At 42.6% G+C, this 16,613-nt stretch overlaps 1 protein-coding gene across 2 annotated transcripts in view; it reads right to left on the bottom strand.

Annotated features, from left to right (window-relative positions):
• EGFLAM (EGF like, fibronectin type III and laminin G domains) overlaps window positions 1–16,613 on the bottom strand; it is a 74,715-nt gene that overhangs the window by 1,768 nt on the left and 56,334 nt on the right. For both annotated transcript variants that reach the window (XM_084224611.1, XM_084224612.1), the window contains exons 16-21: window positions 13,214–13,325; window positions 11,586–11,702; window positions 9,239–9,419; window positions 4,771–4,849; window positions 3,765–3,908; window positions 1,205–1,288 (exon numbers count right to left, since the gene is read on the bottom strand). In XM_084224611.1, the coding sequence (XP_084080737.1) occupies window positions 1,205–1,288; window positions 3,765–3,908; window positions 4,771–4,849; window positions 9,239–9,419; window positions 11,586–11,702; window positions 13,214–13,325 (717 nt within the window). The remainder of the gene's footprint in view (window positions 1–1,204; window positions 1,289–3,764; window positions 3,909–4,770; window positions 4,850–9,238; window positions 9,420–11,585; window positions 11,703–13,213; window positions 13,326–16,613) is intronic.

Genomic DNA, 16,613 nt, shown 5'->3' with positions numbered 1-16,613 from the left:
CAGGAGACCAGAGCAACTCAGCTGGGTTCATGGTGAAGGCTTGGAACTGAGAAGCCCCACAGACACAGTGTACTAAGGCCATCCAGACTTTTCAAGTGTTAGGATTTTATTATAGATTTAAAAGACCTGCAAAGTGTGCAGGACAGATTTTCAGAGCAGAAAGTGCTGGAAAAGAATCAGATTTGACAGGTAGGAGACAGAGGGGATGGGCACATTCTGACCTGCTGTTAAAAATAAAATGTAATGTTAGAAGCTTCAACAGCAGGGAAAAAATGGGCGAGCTATGGTAAAACTTATTTTTAGGCAGTTTTGTTACTCACTAGAGCCCTTTTACATATGGTCAATAACAGTATTAACAGGAAAGCTACTTGATGGGTCCTATTCTCACTGAATTTGGTAACAAGTTGTGCTAAATGTCAGACTGTGATTTCCAGGGAATCAACCTCTCATGAAAAGAGGGATGTATGCTTTGCCTGCTGGACACAGCTGCCTCCCATGAGGTAATGAGTTATAAATATGAGTTATATATACACTGCAAGATGTCTGCACCTCCTCCAAATAGAAAAACTAGGTTTACACTGTCTGTGCTCCAATGCTTGTGCCAGCCCACAAAATACTCACCAGGGAATTTTAAAATGCAGACATTAAAGAAAATACTCTTAACCGAAATGGTAAGGGTTTAATAGAATGTCTGTCAGAGCCCCAGAATAGCCCTGCATGACTTTGGCAGCCTGCCTTGAGCTGTGCCGAGTTGGCACTGTCACCTCAAATACAGCAATCCTTGTGCACATCATCCTGGAACAGCCAAGCTGCTAACAGCTCCACTGCTAAGCGAGGTGTGAGTGTGGAGCCGCAGTGATTCACACCCCACCAGCCCCCAGACACGCCAACAGCATCTTTAATGGCAGGGTGGCTCCCAGGTGCCCCCAGATGGAGCCTGCCCACCTGTGAACAGTTTTGGCTCTGTGCCACCCAGGTGCCCCCTGGAGCCTGCCCACCTGTGAACAGTTTTGGCTCTGTGGCACCCAGGTGTCCCCTGGAGCCTGCCCACTCACAGTTTTGGCTCTGTGCCACCCAGGTGTCCCCCTGGAGCCTGCCCACTCACAGTTTTGGCTCTGTGCCACCCAGGTGTCCCCCTGGAGCCTGCCCACTCACAGTTTTGGCTCTGTGGCACCCAGGTGTCCCCTGGAGCCTGCCCACTCACCGAACAGCTTTGACCCTGTGCCACCGGCCGTCGCTGAAAGAGCCGTTCACCGCGATGGAGGCAATGCCGCTGCCCAAATTGTAGCTACGGTTAAAGAAAATTGAAATGTTACTGCCTTCCTTGAAAGGACTGGTTGCCTGCCAAACTGCTCAGGCATCCTTACTGCCTTTTAACTTGGATTTTGGGGCAACCAGTGGTGTCCTTTGGAGTCCCAGCAGCAGTGCTCTTTTTTTGTAAAGTCAGACTCATGGGCAGGCAGGCAAAACTCCCTGAGTCAGAGGGGTACCATCACCACCTTCCCATGGGAGCAGGAAGAGAGCCTCTGCATGGCCATTCTTCCCCAAAGAAGGAGACTATGAAGCTCAGTGATCTACAGACCTTTGGCCTAGTGGGAGACCTCAGCAGGAATTTGCAAATATGGTTAATAAATAAATTTTTACAAGAGCAAATGAGCATGCAACATATAACAGATCTACAAACCATCTGAAATATAGGGAAGGTTGAGACCTGTGATGTTAGAAAAGATGAAGTCTAATAAATGCAGCTGCTTCAGCTGCCTCTCTAATTATTTCTTTGTGCTTGCTTCTACTAAAATAACTCAGCAGATATAATGTCCCCCACCATGTTTACACTTTAGGCATCTTAATTTCTGGGTCCCTGAAGCTTGGGCCAACCTTAACAAAAGAGAAGAAGCTGCTACAGCACAGTGAGCTATTGAGTGCTCCGGATGAACTAGCTGCTGCTGGACTTCAGCCTGTATGAAGCAGGAGGGATTAAAGTCAACGTCACTATCTCTCCAAAAAATACTGAACATGGAATGAACTCATGGTCAGGGTGAGGTTCTGAAGAAAACCACTTTAAACTGAGCTGCCCAGTGCAAACTGGTTACCCTAAGTTTGTTTCATCTCCCAGGGTTTAAGTGAGTCTCATGCAAGCACCCCCTTTTACCCAGGATGCAGACACCAGTCTAGGTCAAAAACAACAAGAGTATTTGAGTGTTCAGGATTGCATCAAAATGTTAGACCTTTGATAATAGAAAAGAGATTCATATCCCTTATGAATCCCTCTACAACAGCTATCCCACTACTAGTGAAATAACCTTTGACAGAAGCAGGGAACAACAGAAATAATTTCTAGCAGCAAGTACACTGTACAGGGAATAATGCCATAGAAAATGAACTGAGACATCTAAACTTGAACTGCAGGAAAATTCTTCAGACAAATTCACAGCCCTGATAGTCTCTTGACTTCACCTCTCAAAAGATAAAAATCTAGCATTAGGATCAACCTTTCAGAATTTTTTTTTCTGCATTTTTTGTCCTTTCACCATCTTCTTTGATGCTTCCCTTCAGCAAGCAGTTATTGCTTATGAGGGTTTTATTTTGGTAGTTTAATTTTTCACCTTCCTAAATGAAAGTTACAAATATTTCAGTAAAATTCAGCTGGGTTGGTCGAAAGATTTTGGCTATCTTTATCTCTGAGGAAGAACAGCAACCTAATAAAAACTGCACTGTGTTTTGGAAACAGAACAGAGTGGCCACTTACTACCGTGCATGTTAGAAAGAGAGTCCCTTCCAAAGACTTTTAAACAACACACCACTTCTGCAGAGTCAGTTCCTTGTTTATAAATCAATGAGGAAACTAAGAGTTTTTGCCAAGTTAGCCACCGTTAAATCACATTTTTAAAAAAAGCCTATAAGAAATTAATTTAAATAGAAACGTACAACTTATCTATATATTCATGGTAACAATGAACAGCCAGTTAAGTAAAGTAAAAAAAATTAGCTTAAATAATAAACTCTCTGCCATATGATCAACAGTATCTCACAACAATCCACAACAGTAATGGCATCTGTGGTTTGCTGATTTAGTATTTGCCTTACACAACCTCAAGGAGCACCATGAGGAAACACAAGGCTTTCAAAACACAGGAGTCCCAAAAAAGCACCATGCAAAAACTTGCACAGGGTGTGCCTGTGTGTCTGCAAGGGAGAAAGATGGGAGCAAGACCCCAGCGTTTCCCAATACTCCCCAGTTTCACCATTTTGACAGCAGCATTACTGCTTAATTAATGACTCTGTGGATGGTGGCAGAACCAAGGTGTGGTGACAGCTCTGTGTGTGTGTCATGGGGCAGGATTTCTGGGGGTTTGAGGTGGTGGAAGCCCTGCTCCTGTGTGCACTGTCTGGCAAACAGCGAGCCCACAGTGAGCAGTGGCACCACCAAAGTTTGTCCTTGACCCCTGCCAGCCCTACCCTGCTCTGCCTGAGACAGATTTAATAGGGATGTGGGGGGCTTACCAAGAGTATTCATCCCCTCATAAGAAATCTTTCAGAAAATCACAATAAAGCCCTGATATCTGAAAAACTGTGATGCAAATCTTGCAGCATATTACCTCTTCAGCTTACATCCTCTCCCAGACAGAAAATGGGATCCATCATTGAACAAAACTTTGAGGATGAGAGTGTCTCACACTGTGCCAAGGGACAAGTGCACTCTGTGAATTGTAGAAACTCCTCTGAGCCCTGTGTGTTACACAAACAAGGGAAAGAAAGTTTACCTGAATATTAATGCTCCCTCCTGAAGGCCCAGGGAGATGAAATCACTGTTAGGTCGCATGGGACTGTTTCCTCTCCACATCAAAAGGCCTTCCTTCATTGTGGTTTTAAACCTCATGAACACGTTCGTTCTTGTTCCTGATACCCTGTTTAATGTAGAAGAAGGAAATAATAGTAAAATACTAAATTGTGCCAGTCTCCTTTCAAAAAAACATGATGCAGTATTTAGTCTCTGCTGGTCTGGTGGGTTACTCTCCTGCAACTCATTTACATGCTGATCTGTGAAGGATTCTGGCTCACATCCCCATTTCCATCATTTCAGAGTGGGGGAATTTAACTCATCTCTCCACACAACAGCCGCTAGGTTATTCCATATAATTAAGAGAAAATCTTTTTATTCCTCTAGCCTAGTGTGAAATCCAGCCGAAAAAGCAGATTTTGAGGATGCCCAGCAGATGTGATGCCCTCAGAAGCCAGTGGAGGTGGGAGGAGTAGGTGGGAGGTACCAAATGGCAGGTGAGGACACCCTTCTCTACTCAGTGGCTGAAATAAAGGTAGATGGAGGAACTTGTTGAAACAAGCCAAGATTTGCTCAAATGTGGGGATGTTCTAGGATACAAAGCAGTCAAAAAAGTAACTTTGAGGACCTAAATGTTAGGCTAAAGCAAGAGTTAAAAAGGAGTTAAGGTCCTTAGTCCCTTTTGAGACACAAGCTCTGTATGTCTGTTCTCTGCCCTCAGGGAAAAACCAGTCCCTCTCTGTGCCAGACATAGGTGCACTATTTATTATTTGACAGGCTGCAAGATGCACAAGTATAATAAACTAAGCTACAAGGATATGCACTTAAAATGTATTTTCCCCTGACATTTAAAAATATGGCAGAAGTACAGTTAGAAATATTATAAATACAGCTTAAAACATGTACATATACTACACTCCCTCACATAATGCTCCTAACATTATAACATTTAAGAAACAGAATACTTGCGTCCACAGGAGATAGATTACCTTTTCAGGATATCTGGATTATCATATGTGAGGTAACTGCGACCAATAAATTGTGGGATTTCAATTGCTTCTGTAATGGCTGAGAAGTAAATACAAAAAAATGAAGATGAGTGTCAGACAGCTTACTTGGAAAGGGAAGGAAAAAAAGAGACAAGACTCTTTTATTGATTTATTCCTGTGGTGGCAGGTGCCTACCAGTGACACAGAACTGAGCTGAACCCACACTGCTGTGCAAACAGGCACTGCCAGATTTTACCTAAATGTTGGGGCAGCAGTTAAGGGAATTTAATGGCTGAAGTCCCTTTGCTTACAGCCTCCATGCCAGGAGCCTAAGGTATTGCTCCACTACAAACATTAGTGCAGAAAATTACGAAGCACTGGGAAAACATTGCAAATCTTCTCTTTACCCCCATTTCCACATTCCTTGATTCTCGATGTGGTTCAACACTCCCTCCTGCCAAAGACTGCATTAACCACCTTTGTGTATGGACTAAGAAACTCCTCCCCAGCTGCTAACAGAGCACCATATGCAGGGCACATCAGGGACCTCTCACCCTGCAAAGGCAGGCTGAGAGGCAGCACACACAACCTGTGAGCTGCCCCCTGTGTTCTCTCTCCGTGCATGTGACTGCACAGAGTGCTGCTGCCTGCTCAGAGCTCATCCCTGGGGTGCAGTAAGGGGGCCAGGCTATCTCAGGGAGGAGTTACCGAGTCCAGAGTCCCAGATCACTTTAGTCTATTGAAAACAACTGGGACTATACTAAAGGCTGCATGGCAGAGGCTGTGGAGCCCTTTGGGGCGTTCAACACTGCAGTGCAGCCTTGGGGGTCTTTTCCTGTATCCCCTATACAGCATTTCTCTAGGGACAGCCCCAGGTGCCCCTATGGTGTATGGCTGGGACAGTGGCAAACATTGCAGCCAGAACTGGAGATGGTGCACTGCTGCCCACAGAGAAGACTTTGGCAAAACAACTCAGCTGTGTGACATAAACCACGGAACATCCCTGATACAGAGCCCTTCGCCAGGCTACGAGCCCAACAGATTTTTTTGTTGAGTGAACATCCTACAGTTTGTTGCTGATCTCCCATAACTGCTGCATTAATATAAGCCAGTTGTATAAATTACTTAAAATAGATGCCTTCATCCTATTTTCTTACTGAGGAATAATCCCTTCAACCCACAGCTAATCCCATCTATATAAATTTCAAGCTTTCCAGGGCAAGGATGCTTGCTTTCTTTATGCAACACAGGGTCTGGCCGGGCTTTTAGAGCTCACTGTGACACAGATATGCAACAATTGGTGTAGTCTGGCAGCCAGCAACAATAATATGAAATTTAGCTCTAGGTGCCAAGACTGAGAATTTTAGATAGTGATGAATGACTGTTTTCATCCACAGTGAAATCAGGAAAGCTGCCTAATGTCCAGTCTGCAGTCTGCCAACGTCGTTGGAAGATTGCAAAAAGTTGTGTTACACTGGCCAAACATTCCTCACCAGGTCTGACACTTCCTGCACTGGACAGCTTCTGATGGTAGCAGAGCATGAAAGGAGCCCTTGTTCCCCCACCACATCCTGCACTCAAGCCCCACTACTCTTGCCTTCAGCAGGGGAAGGTGGCTATGTCATGCAGCAACCTTTGCCTGTGCCAGAGTACTCTGATTTTCCTCTAGAGAGCTTAAAAAATGGGCATTTTCCTCTGCTCGCTCTTCACTTGTTTCACTGAATCTGAGTGCAGAAGAACAAGCAAATTTTAGCAGTAACCTTGATGCAGCCAGGATCTTTGCAGCTGGAAGGGAGCAGAGCCAGTAAGGAGGTCAAGGACTACACACCTTCATTCTTTGCTCGTCGCGATTCAGCAGACAAGTCCCAAAGCTCTCGTGCCAAGCAGGAGGGAGCTCTGGACTGCAGGGCAGCCTGAAGTCACACCACAAAACCCTGGCCCTCTGCTCTGCAAATGCAGGGACAACTCTATAGCCACTGTTCTGAGCTTGGCAAATGCTGTGGATGCAGTTTGAAGTATCAACAGCACGATGTTTAAGGAAGTACTATATAACCTTAGGAAATATTTTGGCTTAATGACAGAAACTTGCCAGGCTTAATGGAAACCCAGCATCCAGACAAACACACAATGACAGAGCAGTTTTCACATAATTTGCAGTACTTACTGTTCAGGCAGTAACTTCCACACTCTGCAGTGAGTCAGCACAAAACAAAACAAGAACATTCTGGGTTTATTATTCTAAAGCATAAAAATCTCCTTTAGTCCAACTTCATACCCACTTTTCCACAAATGTGTAATCTCCCACCTACCATCTGCATAAGTGACTACAATCACCTGTGAAGGTAGTACTGTTTTCATAACTGGCTTGCTCCAAGTACCTATATTTGTCTGCTCAAAACACACAAAGGGACAGACAGGTGGGACCAGCAGCAAATCCTTCTGCTACTCCTGCTTCTCAAATCTCAGTGACTCCTGAGGCTTTACCCAGGGATCAGCTCTAGCCAAGGGAAAACAAGAGTTTGCTGTCCTATTCCATCTTACAGTTAAAGTATAAAAACACCTTTAGCACCCCCCAAGCTTGGACAGAAGATATAAAACCTAGATGCCAGCAGAAACCCTATTGAATCTTCAGCTAATGATCCATTACAATATGAATCAATATCTCATATACCTCATACCAGCATTACTTGAGTTTTTAAGCGGCGTGTGTAATTTTGAGGAATGAGGTGAGCTCCCTCAAAAGCACTTTGTTTTTTAGGGTTTTTTACAGCAGCCTACCACCAAGGAGGATGAAGATAGTGCCTTCACCTCACATACCTTCTGAGTGCACTCACCAAAACCCTGTTGTGAAACAGAAGTGGACACAGATGTGCATCTCACCTTAAGAATGTCTACACCGCAACAGAGACACAGGTAAGGATTACTTTGAGGAATCTGTTTCAGGCGGTTCTCATCAAGGCTGTCATGAACTGAGGGTCAGGAACAACTCCATGCTCTATGCACATCTATCAGAAAACCTTTCCATTTTTGGTGGCAGCTGAGGTTGCTGCCATGTGCAGGGAGGTTGAGCTGCACCTGAATTAGAGCCACAGGTATCAGGAAGAGAAACCAAGTGGTTCATGCTTTTGGACACCCTTAAAAATGAACAAAGATTGGATTCACATAGGCAGCAGCACCCAGGATCTGGCTAAGTCATAGGAAAATGTGCTTCAGGCTGTCTCTGAAAGCCTGGACATCCACTGAGGTGACAACAGGGAGGACATGCCAGCCAAGTGGCAGCACTGCTGGTGCCATGGGCTCAGACACTGCTCCCTGGGCTCAGCACAGGGAGCTGAGCAGAGGTGAGAAGCTGCAGCCCCAGCAGCAGGCAGTCAGACACCCAGCTGCAACGCATTCCCTTGACTGACTGCCTTTGGACATGTGTTGGGACAGCTGCCAATACCATTTGAAGTCAGGAATTGAGCACCCTGCACATACCTAGAAATTCAAAATCCCAATTCTCCTGCCTCCCTACACAAAAGCCAGGGTAAATGACGTTGTTTCAGCTCTTAGTTAGACCATAACAACGTAAGCAAAGGGGTTCCTTGCACTGCATTTTATTATAATGCTTTGTTCTAAGATATTGTCTGTTTTGAAAAAAAGGCCAATATATTCATTGCAATTTAACCAAAACCACTACATTTAACTTTGAAGTTTATGACTATGAGAAATGAAGCAGTGGGTGAAGACAGTAATGTCAGCCAGCTCTTCTGAACCGAGTTTACTGTTACATTACAAAACCTCCCCTCAGAAATTTTTTGAGATCAAGCTTGACAGAAGTGAAACGACTCCATCTAGTGGAATAACCCAAAGCACACTTTTTAAACACTTTTCTTGGGATCTTAACCCTTTCCTGAATCTAAGGTCTAAGCTATTACAGTGGCTCTGAAGAAAAGAGACTAATGTGCACGTGTATGAGTTTTCCTCCTTGGTGGGCTCCTCCACCCCACCAAGGCAGGATCTGTGCAGATGGTGCAATCTCCATCAGAGCAGTCAGGGCCAAAAACAGGAGCAGACCTTGCTGTCAGCTGTATGGTGGATAAAATTACAAGGGTTATCCATGCTCGTGCTTCAGGATGTAACACAACTGCTGGCTGGAGGACCCTGGCAGGAATTCCCCCTTTGCACAGCACTGCACAATTAGGGACCTGTACGAAGTGTCAGTGTTCAGCACTGCTCACCACAAGCAACCAGATACCAGGCTGCTATCTACGGATCCTAGCACCGTGCTGGGATAACAGTTACCACATTCCTAAATAACAAAACAAATTCTTCCCTAGATACATGGAAAGTGCACAGATGAAAGGGGTACTCTGGCCTCCGGGGTTTCTATTTAAAGACATGTGTACAGCAGCAGTTGTAGGTGCCAAATCTTCCTTATTTGTGTGATCAGCTCCTGATCCCTGGGTTGATATCCAGCCATTGTTACCTTTTTGGCAGTGCTGCCCATCAAAGCCCAGGGGACAGTCACACTCATAGCTGTCCTTCTTGGGAATGCAGGTGCCTCCATTTGCACACGGCGAGGTCACACAGGGGTGGGCAGCATTTGCTAGGTTGATTCCAAAACTGAAATCCTGTTTCACATCAATTGTCCGGTCATTCAAGATAATCTATATGAAAAAAAACCAAAAAAAAAAGGTGTGAAAAGACAATGTTAAAACTTCCAAATCCAGAGTATCCCACTGCTAGTTTAGAAGATTCCTCTGAAAGACTTTAGAGAAATGTAACTCTCAAAACTTGGCCCAAACCCTATTCTTGTGTGTTTTCCAGTTACAGAGGTCCAACTCATACTATTGCTCCTCCTGATCCCCTGGAGATTAATCTCTTTTGTGTCTTGTGAAACAGCCTTAGGCAACCCCTGTAAGGGGTGAAGCTGTGTGGAATTTACCAGGCCCTTGCTTGAACACTGGTGCAACACTGGTTGTAGCTGAACTGCGAGCTGGAATGGTCAAATTAGATGAGTGCTGCTGAAGAAAAGCATTTCTGAGATCAGAAAGCCCCCCAGGAGATGAGTGTTGACAACAGAAATACTAAGCAGAACAGCTTGTTTTTCACATTTTCTATTGCCTTCTAGTATCTCATCTTGCCTGAAAGAAGCTAGAGTTAAGATGAATGAAAAACATAAATAATGACTTCACAAAACTGTTTGTATATAAATGGAAGAGAACTGCTAAATGCTGGGATTTTCCCAATATGTCAACAGCATATGTTCTCCAAAATAAACCAACGTTTGTATAATCTCAGCTGACATCTCAGCAAGAGATTGCATGCAGGCACAGCATCTGATCTCAGCTACATCAAAATAAGTACATCTTAAGAAACAATAGATTTTAAGGCCAGAACTGAGAAAGGTAATAGTTGCTCTGGCTCCTGCATAACTTGGACAATGCACCTTAGGGGATCCAACCCGGAGAAGAGGTTACACAAAGCACTACACAACTCTAACAGCAGAAAAAGCATCCAGTCCTGTCATGTAATGAACTGGGGAAGACTCCATTATGTTTTCAGTTTCCTTCCAAATTTTGTTCCAGAGGTTAACAAGCCTCCACTCATAAAAATACATCTTTTGTTTTAAAATTCTATTCCGTTTCCAGCCCTTGTTTCTCATCATGTTTTTTTTTTTTGCATAATTCCAGCACCATGTATCCCAAGAAATCTCATCCTTATCTAGGAACTAGAAGACCACAATAAAGGCACTTCTCAGCCTTATCTAACTAAACTAAACACATTCTGATCTCAGGTCTTTCTATATACTGCATATTTTCCAGTACTTGGTGATGTTTGCAGCTCTGTTTCGGTACAGTTCTCCAAAATCCATGTGTAAAGAAGGCAACCAAACGTTCCCAGTGCCCAAAAGGCAGGCAGTACTTTTCCCTGACATCCCATTCATGCCTCTGAGAACACAAATCCACCTTACTAAGTACATCATAGAGATAAAGGCTCACACTCTGCATTTCCCAATCCTTATCAGTACCTTCCCTCTATTGTATGACCCCTCACCTGTTAACTGCTCCTAGGCTCCCTATCTTGCATCCAAAATACATTGTGTAGTCAAGTCTACCTTCCCAATGATGTTCATGTGCTCCTATCACTATTACTCACTCTCCCAGTTTTCCTGAACCTCATGTTTTCTGCTGGACAGCTGACAAAGACAGTAAAAAGTGTCAGACTGACTGATTAAACCATTTACACTGAACTACAATTACTTTTCTGTCTTGGAGCAACTGTAGAGCTTTTCTTTTTCTTTTCTTTTTTTTTTTTTTTAATAAAAACTATTATTAAAAATTTGGTTTTATTTGGTATTTCTTTGCACTAATCTGATGCAACTCACTCCACGAAAACTGTGAGCATTCAGGGCCAACATTTCAACTTTATCTGAGTTATTTTAATTATGTTTAGAAAGAAAAATGTAAGTTCAGCTTGCACTTTCATTTGATTATTTACTAGGCCTGATACAAACTGCACTCATGCTCAGCTGACCACATGGGAACATCATCCCTAATGTCTGCTAACAATGGAAAACACCTCCTCCATTCATGTGTCCCATGTAAAATTGAAAGAGGGGAAAGCAGTATGGTGCACATCTCCATGGGGTTGTAAGAATGCACTAGGCGGACTTTTCACTGTGAAATAATCATTTAACCACTTCATGGTGGGCTCCTGAGGTGAAATCCGTGATTGTTTTGAATATTGCCAGTCAAATAACGGCACAAAAAGCGTGCATGGATACAATGGAAATAAATGCCCACCCACAGTGTGTTTCTCTGGGCACACACCTTCTGGATGCTCCCACTGAAGGGTCTGAGGATCCCAGAGTTCTTCTTCACATCATCATAATTAGGGACTCCACCAATAAATATTTCAGAGCTGCATTTAATCTGTGTAAAAGCCCCCTGCAAGAAACATAGAATAACATTTTATAAGAGTAGCTGGAACCATGCTTCTATCTTCAATTAGTTGTCATATAGCTTATTTCAATGCCTCTTCTTTGTACAATCAAGAAAGCCATTGTAGGACATTCCTGATTGACTTTATACTATCCCTGTCAGAAGCAGCTGAAAAATCCCAATTATTTCAAAATGGCAATACTGAAGGAAGAAAGGAAACTGACTCATTGTGTTTTCTGACTGCACAGCTAGCTTTATTTGCAAAGATTTGAGGAACACTGATGTAAATCTATAACCAGAATTAGGTTCATAAAGCTAAAATCAGAGCAAAGTTCATGCAACAGAGACTCATTCAGTATTTCCAACATCTAAGAGATAACCTACTGGAAGATACGGGGCTAAATGAAAGAAACATTGAGTTTGCATCAATTACCAGAAGCACTTGCTCAGGATACCTGGTGGGAATATTCAGGGTCCTGGAGTTGAGTGAAAGACATTTAACAGCTAAAGACAGAATAACTGTGTAACTCCAGTCCTGCAGAAGCTTGTGCTTTCATGGCTCCCAGCCACCCTCCTCCTGCAGCACTGCAATGCAGCACTTAAGAGGAAAAAAATGGGAGTGTTCACCTTAACCCATCTATCTAAAGAAGTCTTGAGTGCTCCAGTCAACTGTTTCTCATTCAATTTGTTTCCTGACAGACAACTGGAATTTCACTTTATTTAAATTTTCAAGAAAAGTCAAAGTTTTGATAAAAGTTTCCCAGTTTTCTGGAAAGCCTGCTATGGGTTTTTTCTGCCATGGGATCTGGAGTCTGGTTTTCTGTCTGCACTGTCCTCCAGGTAAAAGACATTTCCCAAGCAGGTGCAGGGCTTGCCTTGGCTTTTATCAAGATAGAAAATGTATCTCTGCGCAGGCATTTAAGTGCTTAGAGTGAATATCCTGCTTGGTACAAGTACAGTTTCACTTTATTAGAAATTTGACTCACAATGATCACTTGGTGAGTGAAGAACAAAAAGCAAGTCATCAACTGTCTAATTGTTCCAGTACTTACTCTGGCCTGCAAATCATTTTAGCAAGAAGAAGACAAAGAAACAATTTTCTTCAGGTCTACCTTTCCAGGACTATATTCAGCAAGAGGTAAAAAAAGACTGGGAACATACTTTTTAGCATGATACTCCCCCAAATTAAACCTCTCACAGTGCACACGCTGCACAACAGACTTAGCCACAACAAGAGCTAACAAAAGAACCTCAGGAAGATATATGAGCCAGAACAAAAATGTGAGTCCAGTTCTGTGTCAGGAGCAGGTACAGTTGGATTCCAGTGGGATCCCTGCCTTTATGGGTGTCCTTGTCCTCAGAGGGAAGACCTTATGCACAAATTCCCAACTCTGGGCTTAAGAAAATGTTGCCCTAAAGTGTATACTGTTTTAAGCTAGAGCTTTGAGAGCAGGCAGTGCAGTCTAACATGCAATCACTTGACAGCTGCCTCCAAGCCAAGTCTGCCATAAGCTCACCTCTGCCATCCCTTCCACTGGCTTCTGTTTGTCCACCTGCAGGATACCATTCTTTGCCGTGCGAGACACTCGCAGCTCATGCCACTGGCCCAGGCTGACAGGTTCTTCACTCCTGTTTTAAGGGAAAGAAAATTTTCAAGCATGTAATACTGTGCCTTTCTAATACTCGGCAATGTTAAAAAGTCAAGTCTTCTGAGATGATTTTCTAAATAAAAAATAAATATCAGCCACTGCGATTCTACCCTTATAAGGAAGTAACAATCTTCTGAGCCCCATCAGCAAAGACCATATTTCTAGGGCAAATAACAAGCACTCTATTTTTATTTATAAGTGAAACACTATAACCAGCACACACTTTAGCTACCTCTGTGCTAGTTTTTCTGCTCAGTCATTTATAACACATAAAAATGAGTTTTTGTCTCAGCTGTACATCCTCAATTCACTAAAGGCTTCCCACTTAATGCCTGGTCTAGCTCCACATTCTTCATGCTCATTTCAAACAGAACTACTTTGTGTTGGCTTATCAGCTCTATTTATGCAACCTGTTACACTGACATCTATACACACACATGTGCAGCCCGGATGCTGTACATAAAAGGGAAGTAATTAAAAAATTATCCTAATGATGTGATGAGATCTTGGCTAGGAACAATAATCCCCACTTGTGGAAAGCATTCACCAGTCTCAAGGAAGCATTTTTAAACAGTTCTTACAATCTTTACTGGCATACCACTAATATGAATAGGAGCCTGTATGAAGGGCAAAACCACATTCCCCTTCACAAGTTCTATAGATCTTTGTGTCTTGTTTTCAAATGTCATTTTACTACACTGGTCAAAGCATTTTATGTCTAAATGAGATGTAGCAGCCTTTCTCCAGGAGAACTGGAAACTTTTGTTTGATTTACTGGCCAAGCTGGAAAAATCAGAACTGTGTTATCTAGGACCCCTAAGACTTCCCAGCTTCAGTGAAAAAATACATACTTTCTGGGGATGAAATCATGTTTTGTGTTTTCAGAATACTTGCATTTAAAAACAAAACAAAAAAAAACCCCATATTCTGAAATGAAAAAACAAGGAAAACAATTGTAATCTGAAATAGTGAGTCAATAGTGATTCAAATGCTGATTAAAAAATTTATATAATTTTGAAAATATGAAAATAATATTTTCTTTTCTTTTTTTTCCTTAACAATCAACATCAGTTTTGAAACCTTTCTGTCATGGGGTTTTGTTTTTCTTTTTGATACTTCAAATTTTCTTAAAGCTCATTATTATCTATTTTAATGATGCTGGCAGTATTACTTGACATTTCTGAATGACACTTGGTTCACAAAAATGCCACTAAAAATATTATCAAGCAACGCCAGTCACTTGTCCTCATTCTTATGCAGCACCATTTAGGGTTTAACTGTCTTGGATAAATCAATAGCTAAGGAAATCTAATCACCCTGAAGAAGCCAGCATCTACATATAAAGGAAACAGATAGGTTTGGTACACAGTAAGTGGCAATACAAACATTATCTGCTCTGCTGCTTAGGTCATCATCATGCTAACCCTCCTGCTTTGCTAGATTTAATTACAATCAGGAATGATTACGCCTTGCAGAGTCATCACTTCAGAGCTGCAAGCTCTTTCCTGGAATCATGGGCTTTTTGAAACCAACATGAGTTTGGTGACACTTTCCTCTGATGTCTGAACGCTCCGGGCTCTTCATGTGCTGTGGGGTTACTTTTTCCCATGTAAACCAAAGCTTAAAAATACACCAGATCATGAAGATCTTGATCCTGCTTGGCCAAGGGAAATCCCACCAGCTTCTCCTCTGAGACATTTCAGTGCTCAGGTTCTGCATCTGGCCACCCACTCTGCATCCCTTCTGCCTGTGGAGCCCCCAGAGCACACTGTGCTGCTTCCATCCTGGGATACACAGGAAATCACAACCTTCATCAGCATCAGCTCTCCTACTGCTGCTGCTGACGTACACAAATAAGCTTGCCTCATCCTAATTATAAAGTTATTATGGTTGTGTTCTGATTATAATATAATATGTAACAGCCTGGTGGTCCTATGGCAGAGGTATCAGGATGACCAGAGCTATAGCCCTGTTAAAGACACAGTGTAGGCATGACACAGTATGATTAAGATGGACTTTTAAGCGGACATTGACCAGGCAGGCATGAAAAACAGGGAATCTATTTGTCTTATTTAATCACCGACAGAGCTGATGACAGGGGGCCAGTTGCACATTTTATCTAGGAAAAGAGCTAACAAGACAGCCTGGCAACTTTTCACTGAATCCTGATGGTCTCCTAAGTCTCACCCATTCCTCAGCTACCTCGCCATGCTCTTTTCCTCCAGTGCATGTAGCTCCGGCAGTAGTTGTCATCCAGCTTGCTGTTCTGCTTTCCAGCAGAAAGGGGCAGTTTCTACTCCCAGGCATATGCTTGTGGCTCTCTCTACATTTCGTAACCCTACATATCAGTTAAACTTTAGTACAAGGTGTTTTGAAGTGCTACAATATTCTTGGAAGAAAAAAAAACAAAACTACTTTAGTATTTTATGGTTGCCAGTAACAGGAATTAGAAGGCCGCAATCAGTAAAGATTGAAGGCTGTTGTAAGAAGGGCTATTCTGAGTTGGAGAAAAGGTCTCCAAAATTAGCTATTTCTGCCACTTTTCAGCAAGAGAATAGAATAGGGCAAGTATGAAGTGATTCTTCCCTTGATATATCCTCTCAGCTTCTGGCAACTTGTCATTTAGCAATTTCCTGAGTCAGAGGCTGCATCCGTACAACTGCGTTTGATCTCCCTCAATGGAGCTTTCTTCAAATTTGTCCCATTTTTTTTAACCTATTTATAGTTTTGGCATCTGTAACTTGCTGTGACGATTAGTTTCCACAATGTATTTATGTACCCCTCTGAAAAAAAAAAAAACAAACCCCAAACCCAAAAAAAAAAGTCTTATTTTCTTTGGTTCCTTACTTTTCTTTGCATATTGAAAAAATACAGAATACTCATTAATCTCCATGCCATTCATTATTTTAAAACCTCTATCATACTTCCACCAATCTCCTTCCTTTCCAGGCTGAAAGGTCCTGCTGCGGAAGAGTTTTCTGTAAGATGTTTCATTCCCTCTCCTGGATGTCAAAGCTACTCTTCCTTTTTAATTTTGGCAATTTCTTTTGAAACGATGTGACCAGAATAGCAGCAAGTTTTCAAGACACGGTGCATTGTGGGCTTCAGCAGAGACATTCTTCCTTATTACACTCCTAATAATTCTCTGCATTGTACTTAGTTTTCTGTATTTGTCTCTAAACAGTTTGCTGTTGCTTCCACAGAGCTATCCATGACGACTCCAGGATCTTTCTCTGTCTGACAACACTGTTTTTCACAGCTGTGCATT

Source organism: Fringilla coelebs, assembly GCF_963513975.1.
Source record: "Fringilla coelebs genome assembly, chromosome: Z".
In the NCBI taxonomy this organism is placed as follows: Eukaryota; Metazoa; Chordata; class Aves; order Passeriformes; family Fringillidae; genus Fringilla; species Fringilla coelebs.
The sequence above is the reverse complement of the archived record's forward strand: the minus strand, read 5'-3'. Positions and strand labels throughout refer to the sequence as shown.